This window comes from Hyperoodon ampullatus (assembly GCF_949752795.1).
Source record: "Hyperoodon ampullatus genome assembly, chromosome: 14".
Taxonomy (NCBI): domain Eukaryota; kingdom Metazoa; phylum Chordata; class Mammalia; order Artiodactyla; family Ziphiidae; genus Hyperoodon; species Hyperoodon ampullatus.
The window spans coordinates 25,145,084-25,167,026 of record NC_136927.1 but is presented as its reverse complement, the minus strand read 5'-3'; the positions used below and the strand labels follow the sequence as shown (position 1 = coordinate 25,167,026).

At 54.7% G+C, this 21,943-nt stretch overlaps 1 protein-coding gene across 5 annotated transcripts; it reads left to right on the top strand.

Moving 5' to 3' along the window:
• Positions 1 to 5,216: 5,216 nt before the first annotated feature.
• On the top strand, positions 5,217 to 16,126 carry TFAP4 (transcription factor AP-4; the record flags this gene model as incomplete). 5 transcript variants are annotated; one of them, XM_079718503.1, is made up of 7 exons in its annotated part: positions 5,217 to 5,305; positions 12,623 to 12,788; positions 12,899 to 12,997; positions 13,400 to 13,570; positions 14,231 to 14,314; positions 14,956 to 15,111; positions 15,932 to 16,126. In XM_079718503.1, the coding sequence occupies 7 exons, from the start codon at positions 5,217 to 5,219 to the stop codon at positions 16,124 to 16,126; spliced, it is 960 nt and encodes a 319-aa protein (XP_079574629.1). The 5 variants fall into 5 exon arrangements, with proteins under 5 accessions (XP_079574629.1, XP_079574628.1, XP_079574627.1 ...); XM_079718502.1 differs by having other exon boundaries at positions 14,228 to 14,314; XM_079718501.1 differs by having other exon boundaries at positions 14,174 to 14,314.
• Between the last annotated feature and the right edge of the window lie 5,817 nt (positions 16,127 to 21,943).

Sequence of the window (21,943 nt, the reverse complement as noted above, 5' to 3'; positions counted from 1 at the left end):
CTTCCACTGCTAGGGGCCGGGGTTTAATCCCTGCTTGGGGAACTTAAAAAAAAAAAAAAAGATCAGATACAGTGAAGACAGAAAACAGAGCTTCTTGGAGTCACCACTGAGAGCAGTTTTCATGGAGTACTGGCTTCGGATGGCGTGAGCAGGATGGGAGAGTGAGCATAAGTGCCCACTTCTGGGACAGGGAATTTTGCAGTCAAGGAGAGCAGCGTAAGGGTGGTAGCTGGAACGGGATGTATGATTGTGCTTTTTTTTTTTTTTTTTTTGGCCGTGCCGAGGGGCTTGCGGGATCTTAGTTCCCAGACCAGGATCGAACCTGCGCCCTCGTCAGTGAAAGTGTGTCGTCTCAAACACTGGACCACCAGGGAATTCCCTTTTGTTGTTGTTTTTAAATGGGAATAAAGACAGCTTGTTCTCGGTGTGGGAACGACCCAGTAGAGGGCACGAGGTAAGGATGCGGGGGCTGAGGGGCGGGACAGCTGCTGGAGAGACATCTTTGAAGAATTCACATGGAAGGTTTCTCCGTGCACGGACAGAGCGCGGACACGCATCCAGACACAGGTTAGGAGGCAGATTTCAGGTACAAGGAGGGAGGCAGAGGCGGTGACGGGAGCCTTTGGGAGGGAGGGAGATGGACCAGGGCAACACGAAAGTATCGCCAGCTGCACAAATGAGGATTTTGTTCTGGCATTTAAAAGTGAGTTGGTGGGATTTCCTTTTCCCAGCGCTGTTCAGCTCCAGGGAGCAGGGCTGGGGCAAGGCAGGTGGGGGTTAGACTCACAAGGGAGCATGCACGCAAGATGATTATATTGGTGGGCTGTGAAATCTAAGCTGGCAAAGGAGCAAAGTGAGAAGATAAGGGGCTTGCAGCACCCCCCGGATCAATGGGGTCAGGCAAACTACAGCCCACGGCTCAAGTCCAGCCCACTGACCATTTTTTTTTATACTTAAAAAAAAAGAAAATTTATTTATTTATTTGGCTGCACCGGGTCTTAGTTGCGGCACGCGGGATCTTTTTAGTTGTGGCATGTGAGATCTTTTAGTTGCGGCATGGGAGCTCTTAGTTGAGGCATATGGAATCTAATTCCCTGACCAGGGATCATACCTGGGCCCCCTGCATTGGGAGTGCAGAGGCTTAGCCACTGGACCACCAGGAAAGTCCCCCACTGACCATTTTTTTAAAACTTTTTTTTATTGTGGTCAAAAACATATAAAATTTGCCATTTTAAAGTGCACAATTCAGTTGCATTAATTACATTCACAGTGTTGTGCAACCATCACCACTATTTCCAAAAGTTTCCATCACCCGAAACAGAAACTCCATACCCATTAAGCAATAACTCTCCATCTCCCCTCCCCCCAGCCCTTGGTAACCTCTAATCTACTTTCTGTCTCAATGAATTTGCCTATTAGATATTTCATGTAAGTGGAATCATACAACATGTGACTTTTTGTATCTGGCTTTTTTCACTTAGCATCGTGTTTTCAAGGTTCAGCCATGCTATAGTATATATCAGAACTTCATTCCTTTTTAAAAAATTTTATTATTTATTTATTTGGTTGTGCTGGGTCTTAGTTGTGGCAGGCTCCTTAGTTGCGGCAGGGAAATCTTAGTTGCGGCATGCATGTGGGATATAGTTCCCTGACCAGAGAAGGAACCCGGGACCCCTGCATTGGGAGCATGGAATCTTAACCACTGCGCCACCAAGGAAGTCCCAGAACTTCATTCCTTTTTAAGGCTGAATAATACTCCCTTGTTTGAACAGACCACATTTTGTTTATCCATTTATCCATTGATGATGGACCCTGGGTTGTTTTCACCCTTGGCTATTGTGAATCATGCTGATGTGAATACTGGTATATGATCATCTGTTTGAGTCCTTGTTTTCATTCTTTTGGATGTGTACCTAGGAATGGAATAGGTGGAGCATATTGTAACCTCTGCCAGGTTTTGTATGGCTCATGAACTGAGAATGGTATGGTAGACAGAAAAATGACCTCCCCAAGATGTTCATGTCCTAATCTCTGGAACCTGTGAATAAGTTACCTTACATAGCAAAAGGGGCTTTGAAGATATAATTAAGGATCTTGAGATGGGGAAATTATTCCAGATTATCTGCTTGGGCCCAAGGTCATCATATAAGGGTGGGTGGGGGGTCAGAGTCAGAGAAGGAGATGTGATGACCGAAGAAGTTGGAGTGATGCACTCTGAAGATGAAGGAAGGGGCCAGGAGCCAAGAAATGTGGGCAGGCTCTAGAAGTTGGAAAAGGTGAGGAAATGGATTCTCCCCTAGAGCCTTCAGAAGGAGTGCAGCCCTGCTGACACCTTGATTTCAGACAAATACAACCCATTTGGACTTCTGACCTCCAGAGAATAATATTTTTTTTTTTAATTGGCTGCACTGTGCAGCTTTCGGGATCTTAGTTCCCTGACCAGGGATTGAACCCTGGCCCATGGCAGTGAAAGCACTGAGTCCTAACCACTGGACAGCCAGGGAATTCCCTTGTGTTGTTTTAAGTCACTAAGTTTGTGGTAATTTGTTACAGTAGCAATAGGAAGCTAACACAAATATTTAAAAAAAAATTTTATTGAAGTACAGTTGATTTACAATGAGTTAATTTTTGCTGTACAGCGAAGTGATTCAGTTATATATATATATTTCATATTCTTTTTCATTATGGTTTATCACAGGATATTGAATATAGTTCCCTGTGCTATACAGTAGGACCTTGTCGTTTATCCATCCTATATATAATAGTTTGCATCTCCTAATCCCAAACTCTCAGTCCTTCCCTCCCCACCCCCCGCTCCTTTGGCAACCACAAGTCTGTTCTCTATGTCTGTGAGTGTGTTTCTGTTTCTTAGATATGGTCACTTGTGTCATATTTTAGATTCCACATGCAAATAACTTTTACACGCCCTTTATAGAAAAAGTTTGCTGACACCTAACTTAGAGCAAGAAGGTGAGGGGTAAAGTCAGGTACTAAGGATAAAGGGGATTTTGCTGAACACCCTTTGAGGGCTCCAGAGGGCACAGTGGACTGAATTAGGAGTTGGGAAGGGATCAGACTAAGGGGTGTACAGAGCCTCCTGGGAATGGAAAATGGCCTGGAGTCTGGGGACTTCTGGTGCTACTGCCGTGAAGTGGGTTAGTGATGGGAGAGTGTTGGCGTGGGGCAGTGGGAGCAGTGGGGGCAATGATGACATTTCAGGCCTTGGGGCAGGAGCAGCTGAGCCAGGGGGGTGTGGGTTTGTGCATCTGAGACAGCAGAAGGCTGTAGATGAGAAGACGCCTTTGGCAGAAATGGGGAGGCCAGTCTGAGTGACAGTGTGCTCACAGGAACCGGGCTCAGGCTGGGTCAAGGCATTTCTGTAGAAGACAGAGCAAAGGGTGGACACACTTCTCCCAGCTCTCGTTCATTCATTCACCCAGGCACTGTGGACGCTGCTCAGTGTACACAGTTATGTGGTCCTGTATCCTATGTTGTCCCCAGATGTCATCCTTCCTGTCCCCACAGTGAAGCCTCCCAGGGACTGTGATGTTACACGGTCCGGGATCTGTACTTACAGAAACAGCCTGACAGCTTACTTTAAGGATTGGAAAATATTCACGCAAAACTGCCAGGCATCTACAAGGTGCTCCGAATATCTAATAACAGTAACATTTCCTAATAATAACAGTAATCCTTGTTATAAGTAGCAGTATTTCAATTAGGAGGCGCGATTTGGGTGGAACCTGGAAGGCGGATGGGATTGGGAAAGGCGGTGGGCAGGAGGGAGGACATTCCAAGGCAAGCGCGGTCTTCCTGAGCCAGGGGCCAACCTCCAGGAGCCAGGGGAGGGGACGCGGGAAGGGCGGACGGAAGCTCGCCGCCAAGGCGTCCCTCCCTCACCCGCTCCAGGCCTTCACCCCTAGTAGAGAGCGCACCCTGGCGGGGGAGCAAGTCTCGCACTGGCTTCGCCCTGAATGGGAAGATGCAGCCTTTGCCTGCCCAGGCCAAGCTAGGGCGTGCCTCCTGCTGTCCAGCCTCCCAGCGGAGGGGTAAAGCGAGGGGGCATAGGAGGCGACCCGGCAGCATCCACCAAACCTCCCAGCCGCGCTGGCAGCCCGCCTCCGGGGCCGCTGCTGTCCTGGCCCGCCTCCACCCTTCCCTCCCCGCCGGGGCCCCTGCTTCCTAAGGCAGCCCCAGGATCCGAGGCGCCCGGCGCGCCCCCCTTTGCCCTCCCCTCCCCGGCTCCGGGATTCCCAGGCTCCGGAGCCCAGGCTGGGCAGGCAGTGGCGGGCAGCTAGGCAGGGAGCGAGTGAGGGAGGGGGCTGGCCGGCCTCTGAAGTCGGCCCCAAGTTACATGTGGGAAGCGGTGGCTATGACGCAAGTTTCCAGGGGGCCCTGGGCTCGGAGGGAGCGCGCCAGAGCAGCTCCTCTCTGTGCAGTTGCAACCGAAGAAGAAAAAAGCCCGGAGCAGCACCTCAGGCCGCCTTCGCCTTCGCCGGGCCCAGCTGCACACCCCCGCCCCCCGACGGCCGCCAAGCGCGCAGACCCTGCACGGATCAGTCCCCGCCGGACCCCGGGCGCGCGGGCTGGGTTTCCTCGCTGTGGCTGGCTTTTTTTTTTTTTTTTTTTTTTTTTTTGCTACGCTTGCCAACCTGTCAGCTGATGGACCTCATCACCCATAGTGGCGCATGTAGCTCGGCCGCAGCTCGCTCCATTCACGCCGCGCCCTTCAAGCCCGCCCGCGGCCCCCGCACCCGGAGCTCGTGGGGAGGCGCGCAGACCCTGGCCACCACTCGCCCCTGGGGGCCAGCGCCCCTCTCGCCCGGGCCTCGCGCCGCCCTGGGGGGCGCTGCAAATAGTCCTTTGTTTACATGCAATTCCTTACTCCGCGGAAGGAGGCCGGGGGAGTGCTGAGTTTTCACCAGCTGTTTCCCGCCTTGAAACAGACATCTGATCAGCTGCAAACACACACACACACACACACACACACACACACACACACACACACATATACACACGCCCGGGGAGGCAGGCCGGAGAGACCTCCCTCCCGCCCCTCCCGCCCGCCTCCCTCCCCTCGCCGCCGCCGCAGCCAGCATCTGGGACCGGCCGATTCTGCACCTCCGTCCGGCGCTGCCCTTTGATTCGGATTTCCATCTTGTATTCTCCGGCGGACCGCGGGACCTGGCTCGTGCAGAGGAGGGGGGCCGATCGCTATGGAGTATTTCATGGTGCCCACTCAGAAGGTGCCCTCTTTGCAACATTTCAGGAAAACAGAGAAAGAAGTGATAGGAGGGCTCTGTAGGTGTGTACTCCTCCTCCCCCTCACCCCCTTCCCACGATTGCAGCCCCTGGCTAGTCCGCCCCGGCGGGCGCGCGTGTGCGCACGCATGGCCCGCGCCGCGGACCCTCTCGCCTTTCTTAGCCGCCGGGGTGGCTGCAGCCCTGCGCGCCAGGCTCGGGCCGCTCGGGGACCCTCCTCCCTCGGAACGTGGGGGCCCCGAGCGGCCCCGGTCACTTTTGTCCGCTGCAGGCGGGCGAGTCGCGACGTTTGTAAATTGCAAACAGACCCACGTGGTTCTGCAGCAGTCCCGGCCATGCTTGGTGCTGGTGGCTTCCCCCCCCCTCGCTTCCTCCTCCCCCCTCCCGCGGCGGCTTCCTTCCTCTCCCTCGTTCATCGCTTTCTCTGGGCACCCCCTGCAAGGGGGTCTGGGGGGCCCGGGGCGCGCGTGGGGCCGCGGCGCGGACGGCTACAATGCAGCTAAGCCGCGGCTCCGAGCGCTGGGGGGCGGGCGGGGAGCCGGGTGGTGTGAGTGTTTGCAGGGAGCGGCTGCAGCGGGGTCGGGGGGGCGTGCTGGAGTCGGGGTGCGGGAGTGGGCGGGACCCGAGGGGCCGGCGCGGCCCGCCGGGAGCGCCGTGGACCCGGGCATGTTGGCGGCCACTCGCTAGCTTGCCGCCCGCGCCCGGGCGCTGTTTACTAGCGAGGCCTGGACGTGACTCTGCAGCCCTCTTGGAGTAGGCGGACCTCAGCGCGCCGCCTCGCGGGAGCAGTAGTTCTCCGCGCCGCGTCGGTGCGGCATTGTGGGAGTTGTAGGCGCGCCTGGGCCACGCTTTACCCGCACAAAGCTCTGACCCTGCGGGCGGGATGGGCGAGGCAGGCCGGGTTCGGGGCTTTTGGGGGAGGGGGCATCAGAGGTCGCCCCTAGCCTCACCAGGCCGCTGCCCGCCGCACGTGGGTCTCCGCTGCAAACTTTCCGGTCTCGTGCCCCTCCCCCCAGCCGTAAACCGAAAGCGTCCGGTTGCCCAGCAGGCCGGGTGGGTGGGTGGATGGGTGGTCCGAGATCCCTAGCCTTCCCCAGGAGGCACTTTCTTAGTTTGGCCCGGGTTGCGCCAGATCTACCCTTTACCGAAGAGTTATGGGTTAGCGGAATCGCCCTGGACAGTTGTTAAAATGCACACGCCCGCAATTCCGATCGCTAGGAGAAGGGCCTGGGCATCTGCATATTGAACACGACCTGCGGGACGGCGATACTGCGTGGGTGGTTCTCTACGGGTCCAAGTATGGGACCTGTGGCCCCTTTCCTGCCTTGCTACTTTAGGAGCGAAATGGCTCCCCAGGGCTGGGGCCACGTGCTCTGCGGTCCTGGGCAGGCAAGGCGGGGATTGAGGGAGGAGGAGCCGCAGGCGGTGTGGCCCAGGCTGGTCGATACCAGGGGCTGCAGAAACCAGGTTGGGGGAAGGTTGCTGCACACGTATACACCCCCCCACCCCCCGCACACACCAGGGCTCCCACCTTAACTACTCTTAAGTTCAAGGTGGTGGGCAGTCAGCAGCACCACCCTGAGTGTTGGCCCTTCCCTAAGGACCACCTGGAGGGCTTAGCTGTAATAAGTGGAAAGAAAAAAAAAAAATTCTGGAGCACATAATGCATTGTAAGGATTCGTTTTGCGAGATTTTTCTCACTGAATTGTCACAATCTTCCTCTGAGTAAAGTGGCTTTATGATTTCTGTGTGGGCGGAGGATAGGTTTGGGAAGGAACAGGTAGGGCAAGTGGTGGAGCTGGGACTTGAACTCTGATCCCAGAGCCCTGCTCTTACCCTGAGCTGCTGATTGCTCAGAGGGGGCCTGGGCAGTGAGGAGGTGGGTTGAGCTGCCCCAGATGCTGGAGTGGACATTCTGGGCCTGATTCCAGGCAGGCTTGGTACCATAGGACCCTCTGGTTGCCAGGCCTGGGCCTTGGCCGCGTCCTCTCTGGGCCCCCTAGGACTCCAGCTTGACCTGTTCCTCTTCCAAGACCCCCTTCAGAGGAGTCCAGAAGTCCCTTAGGGACCAAGTGCCCCAGGGTTGGGCACAGGGACTACTCAGCTTGTCCAGCTGTGAGACAGTTGTCAGTCCATGCACTGGGTGTGGATTTGGGGCCTCTGGGTTTTTTCATTTTCAGGAGGAGCTGCCTGGTGAGGTAGGATTGAGTGTGGGTTGGGCGGGGCCTTCTGGCCGGATATACTGGCTTCTCAGGCTGGTGGACTTTGCTTCATCCCTCAGTGACTAGCAGGGCTCCCTGCTTCTCTCCTCAGTCTCCCAGAGGGGACGGTACTGTACAGCGGGGGGCCATACCCGACAGCGGCAGCACATAAGCTGTGTGGTTTGGGACATGTTGCCTAACTGCTCTCAGCCTCCGTAAAATGGAGCACCTGTGAAGTTTGGCCATGTGTGTGGAAAGTGCCTGGTAGCTATTAAGTGGCGCTCAGATTCTTAGAAGCAGGAGCATGGTGGTCTTAAAGAGTTTACCTACTGCCTGCCATAGGGGGGAAAGGGACCAGCTCCCCTCAGAAGGAGTTAGAGAACAATTAGGGACTTTGGAGTGTGTTGGGTCCCTGATCTGGTATTTACGAGGCACCTACTTCGTGCTGGGATTGAGGACACCACAATGAACGAGAACTTGCTCCTGTTCTAAGAGCTGGAAGTCTCATGGTGCTACAGGACAAGTCAGTTTCCGTAGAGCCATGGGTTCTCCTGGGATCCTGGGTACAAACTCTGAAAGAACAAGGCATCCTGTTATCCTCAATCTGTCTCCCTTATTTTTTTTCCTCCATCTTTTTTAAACTTCACCACGACCCAATGAAGTGAGGCAGTATTCCCCTGTTTTATAGATGGGGAAACTGAGGCTTTGAGAGACTAAGTGGCTAAGCTTGGGGTTCCATAGCTAGTAAGTGGCAGGGCTGGAATTTCCACTTGAACCCAGTGCAGGGCTCCCTCTGAGGGGCTGGAGAAGCTGTGGGGAGGGGGTGTTTCTGATGGGAACAACCTGGACGTGGTTTGTTCTGGGACTAAGGGCAGGGTGTATGGACAGAAGCAGCGGGGATGGGTGAGGGCCCCAGGCTGCTTCAGTACCTGCTGCAGAGAGAAGGATAGGGGCCTTGGGCATCCTTGATGAGAGGGTCGTTTTCCTCCTGTCCTCCTTTTGGGGCATGGGAGAAACCCTGCGTGGGCTTTCCCACCTCTGACTGTGTAGACATTGAGTGGTGGGTGTGTGAGTGACTTCGGGCAGTGTGAAATGAGAGTTCTCAGTGGCTAATTTGAGACTGGAGCCGGGCAGGGGTGTGTGGGGATTAGGGGATACCAGTTTGCCCTTGGGCTAGGCAGGAGGAACAGGTACAGTTCCGGATCTAGAATTGAAGAGCTGGCTTCCTGCCCTTGAGCCTCTGGTTGGGATGTGGGCATTATTCCGGGGGGGGGGGGCGGCTGTCTTGGGGGCACCCTGGTAGAGGGGGTTGGCAGCTCCGGTCGTGGCACTGGAGGCTGGTACGCAAACAGTTCCTTGGCCATTGGCTGCCCAGCCCCAGGAGACTGGCTGGCTGAGGCTCTCAGGGAGGGAGACAAGTAAGAGAGAACATCTGTGGACCAGGCCTCACTGCTCACCTGAGTGGGTCTGAAGTTGATGTGAAGGAGATGGAGGACCTTACAATTACTGTAAATCATGTTTACTTCTGCAAAACTCAGAAAGAAATGTAAGAAACTTTCAGGCGTTTGCAGAAATATCCACTTTATCTAGTAGAGTAGCAGCTGGAAATGCTAATTAGCCATCCTGTATAGGAACCCCTGGATAGCCATGATTCCACTCATCAGAACACCTGGTTAGTCTGCATTCTATTAAAGAAACTTCCAGGGCTATTTAGGTGAGTTGGTCTTGGTGGCGGCCTAAGTCCCTATGAGGAACTGTGGCTTTGGGGTGAAGTCTGTTTTCTGGGACTTAAGTCTGTACTAGGTTAACCAGCAGCTGGTTCCTGAACCAGGAGGCTGGGCTGATGGACTTGGTGGTAAAAGGGACAGGATAGAACATTCGGAAGAGCCAGGATGAGCAGGCCCTTTCTCCCTGCCTGGACGCCAGGCCCCTTCCTTCTGGGAACTTCTGGGCTGGGGCCTTCAGGCCTGGGGTCCTGTGGTCTCCTTTGGTGTCTCCCCAGCTCGTGGGCATCCTGGGGAGAAGGGAGGGGCTGAACGATGGCTCCCCTGGGCTGAGGTTTCATGGGCAGATGAGCTGGCTGGTGGGGCTGCGGCAGTGGTGGGGGGCAGTGGGTGTTGAGTTCTGGCTTCAGCCCGGGGAGTTGGTGGGACTTGGGGGCTGGGAAGTGCAGGAGGTGCGTTGCAGCTGTACCCTGCTATGCCCGCTGTCATGGTGTGATCTTGACCAAGTCACTTCACTTCTGGGCCTTGTCCTGTCCCACCATTTGTCAGGAGGGCCAGGGTGCTGCCTCTTGAGGCCCCACACAGGGCTCTGGTAAGCAGGGCTATGTGTGAGCCCTCAGTAGAGGGTGCCACCCCTGGGTGGGGGAGGAGAGCATTCATTTTGTCTCCTGCAGGTGCCTGTGGTGCCCTGGTGTGGCTGCCTGACCTTGGACATGTCACTTCCCCTCCCAGAACCCTAGATTCCTCATTGCAACGCAGCCACCCAACTGGGTGTCCATGGTAGTCAGACAGGGAAAAATATATAAAAAGTTCTGCGAGTGATAGTAAGAGTTAACCTGATGGCAGTGCACACCCATGCTCAATCCTTTCTACAGGGGAGACTGTCACCTGTCTGTCGGGGTGTCCAGCTCTGAGGGATGGTGCAGAGCCCACTCTGCCCTGTGGGTAAGAGCAAGGCTCTGGGATCAGGGTTCAAGTCCCAGCCCCAGCGCTTACTGTAGCTGTTCCCTTCCCAAGCGTCAGTGTCCTCATGCCATAAGGCCGCTTAACTCAGAGGAAGATTGAGATGGTTCAATGAGAAAATTCCAGCAAAGTGAGTCCTTAGCACATTACATTAAGAACTCGAGACTTTTTTATATTTTATTTTATTTTATTTTTTTTGGCCATGTCCCTCAGCTTGTAGGATCTTAGTTCCCCAACCAGGGATTGAACCCCAGCCCGGGATTGAACCCCAGCCCACGAAGTGAAAGTGCCAAGTCCTAACCACGAGACTGCCAGGTTAAAACAGTAACTCTGTTGCTAGGGTCTCCAGGTGGGCCTTCTGAAAGGGCCAGCACTCAGGGTGACCCAGGGCTGGACATGGGTCTCCTTTTTGACTCCTTACCACTCTGGTCAGCTCTGACCTGTGGGCATCACCAGGGAGTACCCAGGGGTGGGGTGAGTCGGGGCGGGGGGCGGTCTCTCCCTGTATCTCTCCGGGGCAGGGATTGGGAAGCTCCCAGACAGATCTCAGTCACTCAGTGGCTTGGCTTCCTAGGGATATTTCTCCCCGTGTCTTTACGTATTTTTTTTTTTTTTTTGCCTGCGCTGTGTGGCATGTGGGATCCTAGTTCCCCGACCAGGGATCAAACCCGTGCCCCATGCAGTGGAAGTGCAGAGTCTCAACCACTGGACCACGAGGGAAGTCCCCGCTCCCCATGTCTTTAATCCACCTGCCGCAGAGGGTCTGGAGGGCACTGCCAGACCCAGGAGCCTGGACTCAGTTCTGATCCACCCCCCAACCCCCCCACCCCCACCCCACCCTGCCTGCAAAGGGGTAGGCAAGCCACTGCGTATCAGGTCTCTGACCTGCATCCTCCCCTTTTCACCATCACCCCCACTGTAGGGGCAGGGAAACTGATAGAAAGGAGGTGCCCCTGGCCCAGAAGTTGGGGAGGCAGATGCCCGGCTGCCTGACCCTAAAATTGTGTCCCTCCCACTCTGAGCCCTAAGTCTCATTTGTAAATGGGGGTCGTGGGCCCCCTTTCCAGTGCTGTGAGGGAACTGTATCTTGGGGAGGGTCCCAGGGAGACGCTGGGGGTGCTGGTGGAGGACAGGGCTTCAGACCCCCAGCAGCGGCTGATGTGGAGCCTGCTCCCAGCCCACCCCCAGCTGATGACCCTCTCTGTGGGGAGAGGAGGCAGAGACCCAGGAGAGGGCAAGAGCGAGTTTAGGGTCCCTCAGGGAGCTGCGGGGGGACAGGTGGGGCAGGCCGGGGGGCCAGCAAGGCCTCGGTTTTATCTAGCTGTTGCAGATGTGCTCCTCTCCTAGGTTTCCAAGCAAACTCCTTTTTGCCTAGGGATGGGCATGGGAGCCTGGGCACCTACCTCTTTGAGCCCAGGCTCCCCCACCAATGGAACAAGGCTGCCCAGAATCCTTTCCCCATTCTCCTAGACCCAGAGGTGTGAACTCTCTTGGCCCAGGCCTGGACCAGGTCACCCCAGGAGGGCCCCTCAGGAAGAAGCCAGGGCTGTGGCTTTGGGTGGGTCCGGTGGCCTCTTCTGGGAGCCCAGCATCTGGAAGCCATCAGTCCAGGGGCGGGGGAGTTTCAGGAGAGGGCCTGGAAGGGGAGCATGCCTCCTCCAGGCCACACACAGGCCCACCTCTCGGGAGCAGTGGCGTTGGGCCCACAGGCCCCGCTGCAGTCTCTGCCTCTTGCCAATGCCTCTCGGCTGGCAGCCTCGCCCCCTACCGCTTGCTGCCTTCTCTCTCACCCCACTGGCTGCCGCTCCTGCAAGATGCAATCACATAATATGCAATAACATCGCCTACTGCATGCTGGGAGCCTCGATTCTCTGGCACAGGGTGGGCTTGCCTTTTGGGATGGGTGGGCTTCAGGGAGAACTGTCCCCAGGGGAGGTTGGCCGGGTCCTCTTCCTGGAGTGAGTGGTACCTGTCTTGTCTTAGCTCAGGGTCTGGGGCCGGGCTGGGGGCTTATGTAGTAGCTTGTGGCTGTGGGGATGGGAAGGGAGGAGGGACATCTCCCTCAGTCCTCAAGCCTGCGACCTTGGAGGGGGTCCAGGTGCATAGCAAGGAGCTCAGAGGTGTCCCAAGAGCAGGTGTCTCTGATTATCACCTGAGGCCACCTGCATCAGAATCACAGGGATTCTTAGCCATGTGGGTTTCTGGGCCCCACTCAAATCTGCTGGCCAGACACTGGGATCGGGACCTGGGGTCTGCATGCTTATTTTGACACCCAGGCATCCCAGAGCACGCTACTCCATCAGCCCCCTGATCTACTGGGGGTGTAAGCATCAGACAGAGCTGGTATCTTCTGTAGTGGGAGGGATGCCTGTTACACTTAGGCCCCTCTGGAGATGAATTGTAAAGACAGGGGCCACTGGGGGCAGGGCATGGAGGGCCCCCAGCCTGAGCCTGTCCCTGTCCTCCCCACAGCCTTGCCAACATTCCATTGACCCCTGAGACTCAGCGGGACCAGGAGCGGCGGATTCGACGGGAGATTGCTAACAGCAACGAGCGGAGGCGCATGCAGAGCATCAACGCGGGCTTCCAGTCCCTCAAGACCCTCATCCCCCACACAGATGGAGAGAAGCTCAGCAAGGTGGGCAAGCGCCAGGAGGACTTCCTGGAGGAGGTGGTGGGCTGGAGCAGGGAGATTCGGAAAACACTGTCAGCCAGGGTCCCTGATTTGTCTGTCCCTCCTGCTCTCAGGCAGCCATTCTCCAGCAAACGGCCGAATACATCTTCTCCCTGGAGCAGGAGAAGACCAGGCTCCTGCAGCAGAACACACAGCTCAAGCGCTTTATCCAGGTAGCGCCCTGCCCTCCTCCTGGCTCCCTCTCACTGACATGGGTGTGTCCGGGCCCAACCACTGGCTTGGGACTGTGATGTGGCTGTGGGTCCCTTCTTCCCCACTGACCTGCCTACTTTTGGCACTTGCCTTCCTGCCCAGGCCCTGATTTAGCCAGGGTCAAGTGCAGTGGAGTGGGCTCTGGAAGGAACTGGGTGACTTTTGGGAAGCAAGTCCATTCTGCCTCCTTTCCCAGCCTTGGCTGTCTGGTGGATTTGCACACTGGGGCTCCCCAGTGCCGGTGCACCTGGGTTTGACAGCTTTGGGGGGCTGCGATGGAGCTCCCCACCCCCACTCCTGGTGGTGGCGGTGGTGGTGTATGCAGTGTCACAGCACACTCACCGACCCCTTGGGGTCCTCAGGAGCTGAGTGGCTCATCCCCCAAGCGGCGGCGGGCAGAGGACAAGGACGAGGGCATCGGCTCGCCAGACATCTGGGAGGACGAGAAGGCAGAGGACCTGCGGCGGGAGATGATTGAGCTGCGGCAGCAGCTGGACAAGGAGCGCTCGGTGCGCATGATGCTGGAGGAGCAGGTGAGGCAGGTGGGCGGGCAGGTGGGGGATGCTGTCCAGCTCTCTTCCTTTCCTCCTGTTATTTACGGGAGCTCCTGCTTTGTGCCAGGCCTAGGAAAGGGGTGTCCAGTGGGGAGCAAACCACACACGTCCCAGTCTTTGGGGGTCACCGTCTGCCTGGGGAGAGATGAGTCAAAGGCTCTCACATCGTAATCATGCAGCTGTGATAAAGGCCACACCGGATGGGTGGGCATCAGGAGGGGGACCTGGGCTGGTTCCAGATGGGACGCCCCATAGCTCCTCTGTGGAAGTGACCTGAGCCGAGGGTGGGAGGGCAAGTCTCACCACTGACCAGGCAGAGAGGGGAGAAGGGTGCTCCAGGCAGAGAGAACAGCATGGGCAAAGGCCTGGGGCTGGAGGCAGGAAGGGAGGGAGCATGGCATGAGGGGGGCTGCATGGGAGGGGAGCAGAGTCAGGGCGGGCCTGGCTGGCTACGGTCAGGACTTTGGTCTCCACCCCGAGGGTGGCAGGGAGGCCGACCTCAGCAGTCTGTGGGCCCTGAGCTGGGGGAGGCGCCAGGGTGTGGCCCGGGTCCTACCCCTGAGCCTGCCGTTCCACCCCCAGGTGCGCTCGCTGGAGGCCCACATGTACCCGGAAAAGCTCAAGGTGATCGCACAGCAGGTGCAGCTGCAACAGCAGCAGGAACAGGTGCGGCTGCTGCACCAGGAGAAGCTGGAGCGGGAACAGCAGCACCTGCGGACACAGGTGAGCGGGAGATGCCTGGAGGGGCAGTTTGGGCCTGGGCCGGGGCCTGGGCCGGGGCTCTCAGACTCAATGTTGGTGCCTCTGGGTGTCTAGCAGGGTGGACCCCGGGCCTAAATCGGTAATGCAGATGTTCCTGGCTTCCAGGTGTCTTGCATACATTATTCCATTGAATCCTTCTTGTAGCCCTTTGAGGCCTGAGCTGTTATTACTCCTGTTTACTGATAAGGAAGGCACAGAAAAGTTCAGTAACACACCCAATATCCTCAGCAGTTTGGCGCAAGGATTTGAACCCTGGCCATCTAAATTCAGTCTGAACTCCCAACCACCACTGTATTTGTTAGATGTGAAGTGCTGGCTTGGCTCTGGAGAGGGAAGGGCCATGCAGTCTTAGACAGCCTAAAGCCCCTCTCCAGGCCACCTTTTCTTCATTCTTAAAATAAGAGGGGTGGGAGGGGTCACAAACAGGACAGCCCCCAGCAAGTGAAGGAGGCCGATGGGCTGTGGTGATCGGTGGAGGCTCTCCAGGCAGCGGGCAGAGGGAGATGGTTTTGGAGGGCCGTCCCACACCCTCTGTGGCGGACAGAAGGGAAGGGGCAGCTCCCAGAACCTTCGTAGAAAGACTGAGGGCCTCTGTCTTGCAGCTCCTGCCCACTCCAGCCCCTACCCACCACCCCACGGTGATCGTGCCGGCGCCAGCGCCCCCTCCCTCCCACCACATCAATGTCGTCACCATGGGCCCCTCCTCGGTCATCAACTCTGTTTCAACATCCCGGCAAAATCTGGACACCATTGTGCAGGTACCTGGCTTGGGGAGGGCGCAACACATGGGGGGTCGTCCTCTGAGAATGGGCCCTTTGTGGGGAGATAAGAAAGTGGGCGACTGGAGGGGATTGAGACAGAGCTTGAGCTTTGTGGGGAGGAAGTCTGGAAGCCAGATGGGTCTCCATCTCTGCATCTGGGGTGAGGGGCAGAGAGGGGGGACTGGATGGCCCGGAAGACCCCATTCCTTCTCTCCACGTGGCATTTGCTGAGGGGGGTCCTTTGTTCCCAGAGCCCCTGCTTTCAGAGTTCCTGCATCCAGCTCTTGGATTGGTCCAGGACCTGGGATGGGGGTGGAGGTGGCAGTGACCGGTTGGGTGACAGTGAAGCCTGGCTTCACTGTCAGCTCTGAAGGTCAAACCTGAAGTCACTATTGTGCCCAGCCTGGGGCAGAGACCTCTCGGGAGGCCCAACAACATTGCAAAGAAAGAAACAATTAACCCAAAACGCCCAAACAGAAAAAAGGCCATCAACCCCCAGAACTTGAGTTGCACATAAACCCGACAAATCGAATAATAAAATTTATAACAGAGACCTTCCATAAGCCAACAGGCAGGCTTTGAAATACATAAATGAGCGTAAGAAGCTTGTGACTTCATGCAGCTGGGCACTGTCTCCCCTCCAAGTCTTTTTCAGCTCAGCAGAGGGCTTCTGAAGTTTGTTCCTCCTGACACTGGCAGGCTGCCCCTGCTTTGCCAGGCTTACTTTTGGACCTTTCTGGGGGGGGGGGTGTGGGTGGTGGGGGAGATGGTGGCTGTCCACATGGCCCCACCATCCTCATGGCAGCCTCTCCCCCAGGCGATCCAGCACATCGAGGGCACCCAGGAAAGGCAGGAGCAGGAGGAGGAGCAGCGTCGAGCCGTCATCGTGAAGCCGGTCCGCAGCTGCCCCGAGGCCCACGCCTCCGACACCGCCTCCGATTCGGAGGCCTCGGACAGCGACGCCATGGACCAGAGCCGGGAGGAGCCAGTGGGGAACGGGGGGCTTCCCTGACCACCCCCCAGCCCTCCTCTCCCTTCTGGGGGCTGGAGGGGGCGGGGCAGCAACTGGGAGAGATGAGGGTGAACGAGTGATGAATTTTTACAAAATTACGGCATCATTTGGGTCTCTTTTATGACCTATTTTTCAATACTGTAAATCGACCTTTGAGTGAAGCCACCCAACCCGAGGTCCGGGGCTGGAGCGGCAGGAGCGCGTGGCAGCACCGGGACACCTGGGGCTGGGCCTCGGCCCCGGAGGCTGGGGAAGCGGACACGGAGGTGCCTGGCCTCTCTCCGCCAAAAAGCATTTTTTCATTGAAACATGTTTTTAAGAACAGGGAAAATCAAACAAAACCCCAAGGTATTTCTGCCCTCCCCAGAGCCAGCCCTATGACCGTCAGTTTTTAATTACCCCTTCCCTCCTCTTTTTGGTGTTCTTTCTCCTTTAAGCACTTACATGGGTTGGGGGTCTGGCTGGGTCGGGGCTCTCGGGGTCCGGGAGTCTCCATTGCTTCTCGGTTGGGGTTTGCTGCTGCCCTTCTTCCCTCCCCTCCCTGTCTCAGCACTAGGAATCGCCACTCTCCACCACTGTCCGGCCCTCACCTCTCCCTCCAGGTTTCCCATCTTCCACCCCAAAAAAGTCTTTGTCTTTCTCTTTTTGTTTTGTTTGTTGTTGGTTCTTTTTTGGTTTTAGTTTAGTTTTTTTTTTTTTTTTGGTTTGTTTGTTTTTTTTTTTTTTACAATTTTGAGGTCTTTGTGTTCAAGGAGAAGCTATTATATTTTGTTAAGAAAGTGGGGGGGAAAAACCAAGAGGCCACTGTGCCTTTATAAAGAAACAAAATAAAGTTTGTACTTTGTTTTTTAGATTCTGTGTCTCCTGGATGTGTGCTGTCATGAGGAGCTGGCGAAGGCTTCCTGGGGTAGTGTAGGGGGTGTTCTCTGGGCCCACTGGAGGGGATTGGATGTGGGTGAGCGTGATGACTCCCCCAACTTATGTGTGGTGTTATGATGAGAAATTGGCGTCCTTAGACTCCCTGCGTTTACTCTGGGGATTCTGCAAAGATGAGAGATGGTGTTGGGGCCGAGGTGAGTGGCTCCCAACTCCTCCTTGGTGGGAGGCAAGGAGAGAATGAACAACGAAGCCATAGGTTCCTGTCTCCTAGAGAAAGGACACAAGATGCTCAGTGGTCCTGATTGATCCCTAGGCTTTGCAACTTCCTCGGCTTGTGTAACTTCTTGGAACTTCAGTATCCTCATCTACAGAAGAGAAGTGAGCACTCCCTTATGGTGTGGTGTTTAAGAGCTCAGGTCCTGGGGTTGGTCTGCTGGTGATCAGATCCACCTTGGGCAAACCACTTGATCTTTGAGACTCAGTTTTCTCTTCTGAAAGTTGAGAATCATAATGGCACAAGGACATTACATCTTAACTGGTAAGGGGGTGGTCCTTTAAATTCCTTAATCCTCCATGACCAGAGATTGCTATATAATGTGTCCCTCTTGACCTGCTTTTCCTCAGGTACATGACAGGTACGTGGGGACTGAGGCCAGAGAGGAAGAATAGCTGATTCACATCTCACCCCACAATGAATGCCTCCAGACAGGAATTTGTTGAATAGAAAGGCAGGCAGGAGCCTGCATTTTTTTTTTTTTTTTAGAACTTTTAATACTTTTTTTTTAGTGAAATTCACATAACTTAAAATTAAGCATTTAGAAGGGAACAATTCAGTGGCATTTACTACATTACTATGCTGTGCAACCATCACCTCTATCTAGTTCCAAAACATTTCTCACTCCAAAATGAACCCCTTACCCATTAATCAGTTTCTCCCCATTCCTCCCTTCTCTGAGCCCCTGATAACCACCAATGTGCTTTTTGTTTTTTAGTGTTTAAAGAAATTAAAGTGTAATTTAACTTCGGTAAAAATTTAGTTTTTGCTTGTGGGAGTTTTGACAAATGTGTAACCATCACCATAATCAAGATATAGTTTCTTCATCCTTGTGTTCCCCTATGTCCCTTTGTGGTCCGCCCAGCCCCTGGCAACCACCGACCAATCTATTCCTATGGTTCCTATAATTTTGCCTTTTTCAAAATGTCATATACTATAAATATATTCATTTACAGTATATGACATTACATATTTAGCTTGAGTCTGGCTTCTTTCACTTAGCATTATTACTGTAGTTTTCTCTTTTGGGATATATTTAGATATATTTACATAAATTAAATGCGTGTTTGAGGGAGCCGTCTTCACTACGATATGGGCGGGGACGCCCCTTCCCAAGGCCAGCAGAGCGACCCCTTTTGGCCAGGTGCAAGGCGCGTCCGACGGGTTCCAGGCAGCTCCTGAGAGGGTCAATAGAGGGCGCTATGGAACCAGGACTTCTGGCCCAGCAAGGCGGAGGCTCCGCCTCCTTCCGGTGTCTGTGGAACTACGCAGTTCCTATAGGCCAGAGGCGCGGCTCAGGGGCGGGGCCAGGGGAATACCCGAAGCCCAGACCTGTCGTGGCGCGCCCAGCGGCCGTAGGCGGTCTTACCAGCAGGCGGCGGGAATCAGGGGCGCGGCCTCCGTCCCGCCTCTTCCCGGACTCGCTCCGCCCCGCCCCTCGGTGCGCATGCTACTTGGTGCCTCAGGCCATCTCGCGCGCTCCCGACTGCAAGCTCCTCTGGCCCAAGCTCGGCCCCGCCCCGCGCGCTCTCACGCACGCTCCGCACGCAAACGCCGCGAGCCCGCGGTTCCTGCGTGTCCTCCGCGTGGAGGCGCTCGCCGGCTTTCCCTTGCACCCGCGGGCTCGAAGGACGCGGCCACGGGTGGTGGTGCCTGCGCTGCCCGGCGGAAGTCCGGTACGCTGCACACGTGACTCACGACGGTCTAGAGGCCATGGTCAGAAAGGAGCAAGAGACATTAATTTTAATAGCACGTTTCCTTTTAACCCACAGTGTCTGAAACGTTGCCATTTCCTCACAGGTGATGAATGCAAGAAACTGCCCACGAAGTATCTCATTCTTTTCTTCCTGCCGAGTCTGGGAGCCCTGTGTGTATCTTGCCCTGGCTACACCTCCGTGGGTACGGCCGCGGGTCGGGGTGCGTCGGGGGCACGTGGGAGCCAGGCCAGGGGGTCGGAAAGGGCACGGTATCCTGCGGGCAGTGCGGACACCGGCCTGGGAGGAGGAAGAAGTGGAGGGACCAGATCGTAGAGGACTTCCAAGCCACACTAAGAAGCTTGGATTTTATTTTTTGTGATGGGAAGGGGTCTAGGAGAGACACGATCAATGCAAAGTTCAACAAAACCTGTCTTAAAAACCTTTTTATTGAAGTACCGTATAAAGTACACTCAGAAGAGGGCTCATAACTGAAGTGTTTAGCTCCATGAATTTTCACAAACGAATATACACCCGTGTAGCCGGCACTCCACCAAGCCCTCAAGTGGTTTGCTTCTTAAAACTTAATTTTTGGAAGTATAGAAATGTACGGGGAGGCCCCCTGCACCCCTCACCCCGTCTCTCCCAGTGCTAGCGTCTTGTTTGCCTAATGTATGGTATGGAAACCAGGTGATTGCTGTCAGTGCCCACCACAGGGCTTATTCAGATTTTACAGTTTTACATGCTCTCACTTATGTATGTGTGTGTACAGTTGCTGTGTACCATTTTGCAGCAGCAGTGTTTGAGAATTGGAGTTGCTGTGCAACCTCATCAGCACTTGATATTGTCGGATCATTATATTTTTCAGTTTTTTTTTTTTTTCCAGCAAATTTGGTAGGTGTAGAGTGGAATCTCACCACATTTTTATTTATTTATTTATTTTTGTCCACACAGCCTGGCATGCGGGATCTTAGTTTCCCGACGGGATGAAACCTGCACCCTCCGCAGTGAAAGCACAGAGTGCTAGCCACTGGATCATCAGGGAATTCCCCACAGTTTTAATTTCTATCACTATAGATTAGTTTTGTCTATTTAATTAATTTATTTATTTTAAAATTTTGGTCGTGCCACACAGCTTGCAGGATCTCAGTTCCCTGACCAAGGACTGAACTCCTGGACACAGCAGTGAAAGTGCTGAATCCTAATAACCACTAGACCACCAGGGAACGCCCTAGTTTTGTTTATTTTAGATCTTCATACAAATCATACAGTATATATACTCTTTTTGTCTGGCTTCTCTTAATATAATTTTTTGAGATTCATGTATGGTTTTGTGTATATTAGCAGTTAGTTCATTTTTATTGCCAAGAATATTGCATTGTATGAACATACCACAAATTTGTTTAGCCAGTCACCTAACAATGGGCATTTAGGTTGCTTCCAACTTAACGGCTATTATGAATATATTTTAGTAGATGCTGTCCCCCAGATAGATTGTGCTAGGCTATTGATTCTGCCACCAGTGTGGCTGTGGAGGGACATTCTAAGCATGTGACTCTCTTTGGTGATGGTTTCTTCGGGAGGGAGCTAGGCATTCTTGGTTCCTGGTGGCCTCCCCCACCCTATTTTAAGGTCTTTGTTAGGGATTAAATCTCATGGGAAATGTATGTCTGCTCTGATCTCAAGGGTCATTACACCATGTCCTCTTTGTGAAGATCTTCAGAAGAAATTCCTGTTGAGTCTCAGCAGCAGAAATAATTTCACTTCTCCCGAACAGTTGGCTTGTTCTTATTTTAAGGACACTGTGAATTGGCAAGTGATCAAGTTACACACATGGGAAGACTTACGTATGTAGTGCCGTTTGCTTTTGTATCAGCCTTACAAATGGCTCCATTTTGTGTGCCTGCCTTTGTGTGGTTTTCATCTCCTGTTACATCCAATTCTTGCTTTCTTGGTGTACTTTATGGATATTTGGGAGTCATCTTTATGCTTTCCTGGCACAGGGTGGGTTATGATAAATAAATGCTGCTTGTTGCCCTGATTTCGGGGCATCCCTGTCAGCAGGGCATTCGCACCAGCTCTGTGAGATGTTTGAAGGGTTGTCCAGTGGAAAGGGGTGGGGGGGGAGGGGGATTCCTGTGACCTTAGCCGCCTTAGCGGTTGGTTAACTGGCCTCAGACCAGTACATAAAGCACATGCAAATCCTCCAGCCGCCTCTTGGAGCTGGCTGGCCACTCTGTCCTTAGCCTGAGACTTTGTAGTCTCTGGCTCTCCCGTATCCCACCCGAGCCCATCCCACGGGCCCTTCTTTATCTGGCTGCCTCTCTGTGCTTTCCTGGATGCTACCATCCTTGTGGCATTTGTCTTTTTCCCTCTCTCTGGAGTTCTGTGTGCCTCCCTTGCCCTGCAAGTCCTGCGCTAGGGGTGAGGTTAGTGCCATCCCCTGCCTTGGTCCCCTCTCTCCTCTTGCCCTGCTGAGTTGCAGCTTCTGGTGTTGATTGATGTGAGCGTGTGCTGGCTGAGAGGAGGGGTAGGACTGGGGGCTGGGGGGCAGGTCGGGCCCTGAATCCGGCAGCTGTAGGAAGGAATGAGCTCCCCAAACCGGCTCTTCCCCCACTACACCCCTGGTGTTGAAAAGGAGCTAGGAGTGACAGCTGCAGAGTTTCCTGAATTAGGGGGCCTAGGTCACAGGTTCCTGCTGGTACGGCCTGTCTCCGTGGCAGCCTCAGGATCAAGTTCAAGAGGAAATGGCAAAGTGATTGGAGAAGGCTGCGGTGCTGTACACATTCCAGAGATTCGTTGTCTGCATCACGTTGCCTCCCCTCCTGTGGGAGATAGAGAGGATGCTCTGAAAATTCGGAAAGAGAATTGACGAAAATCTGTTCCCTTGTAGGGAGGGATTGTCTGGGGTGGACAGGCACAGAGGGTTAGTGGGGGGCTGCATGTTTGAGATCAGGGGAGAGGCGGTCT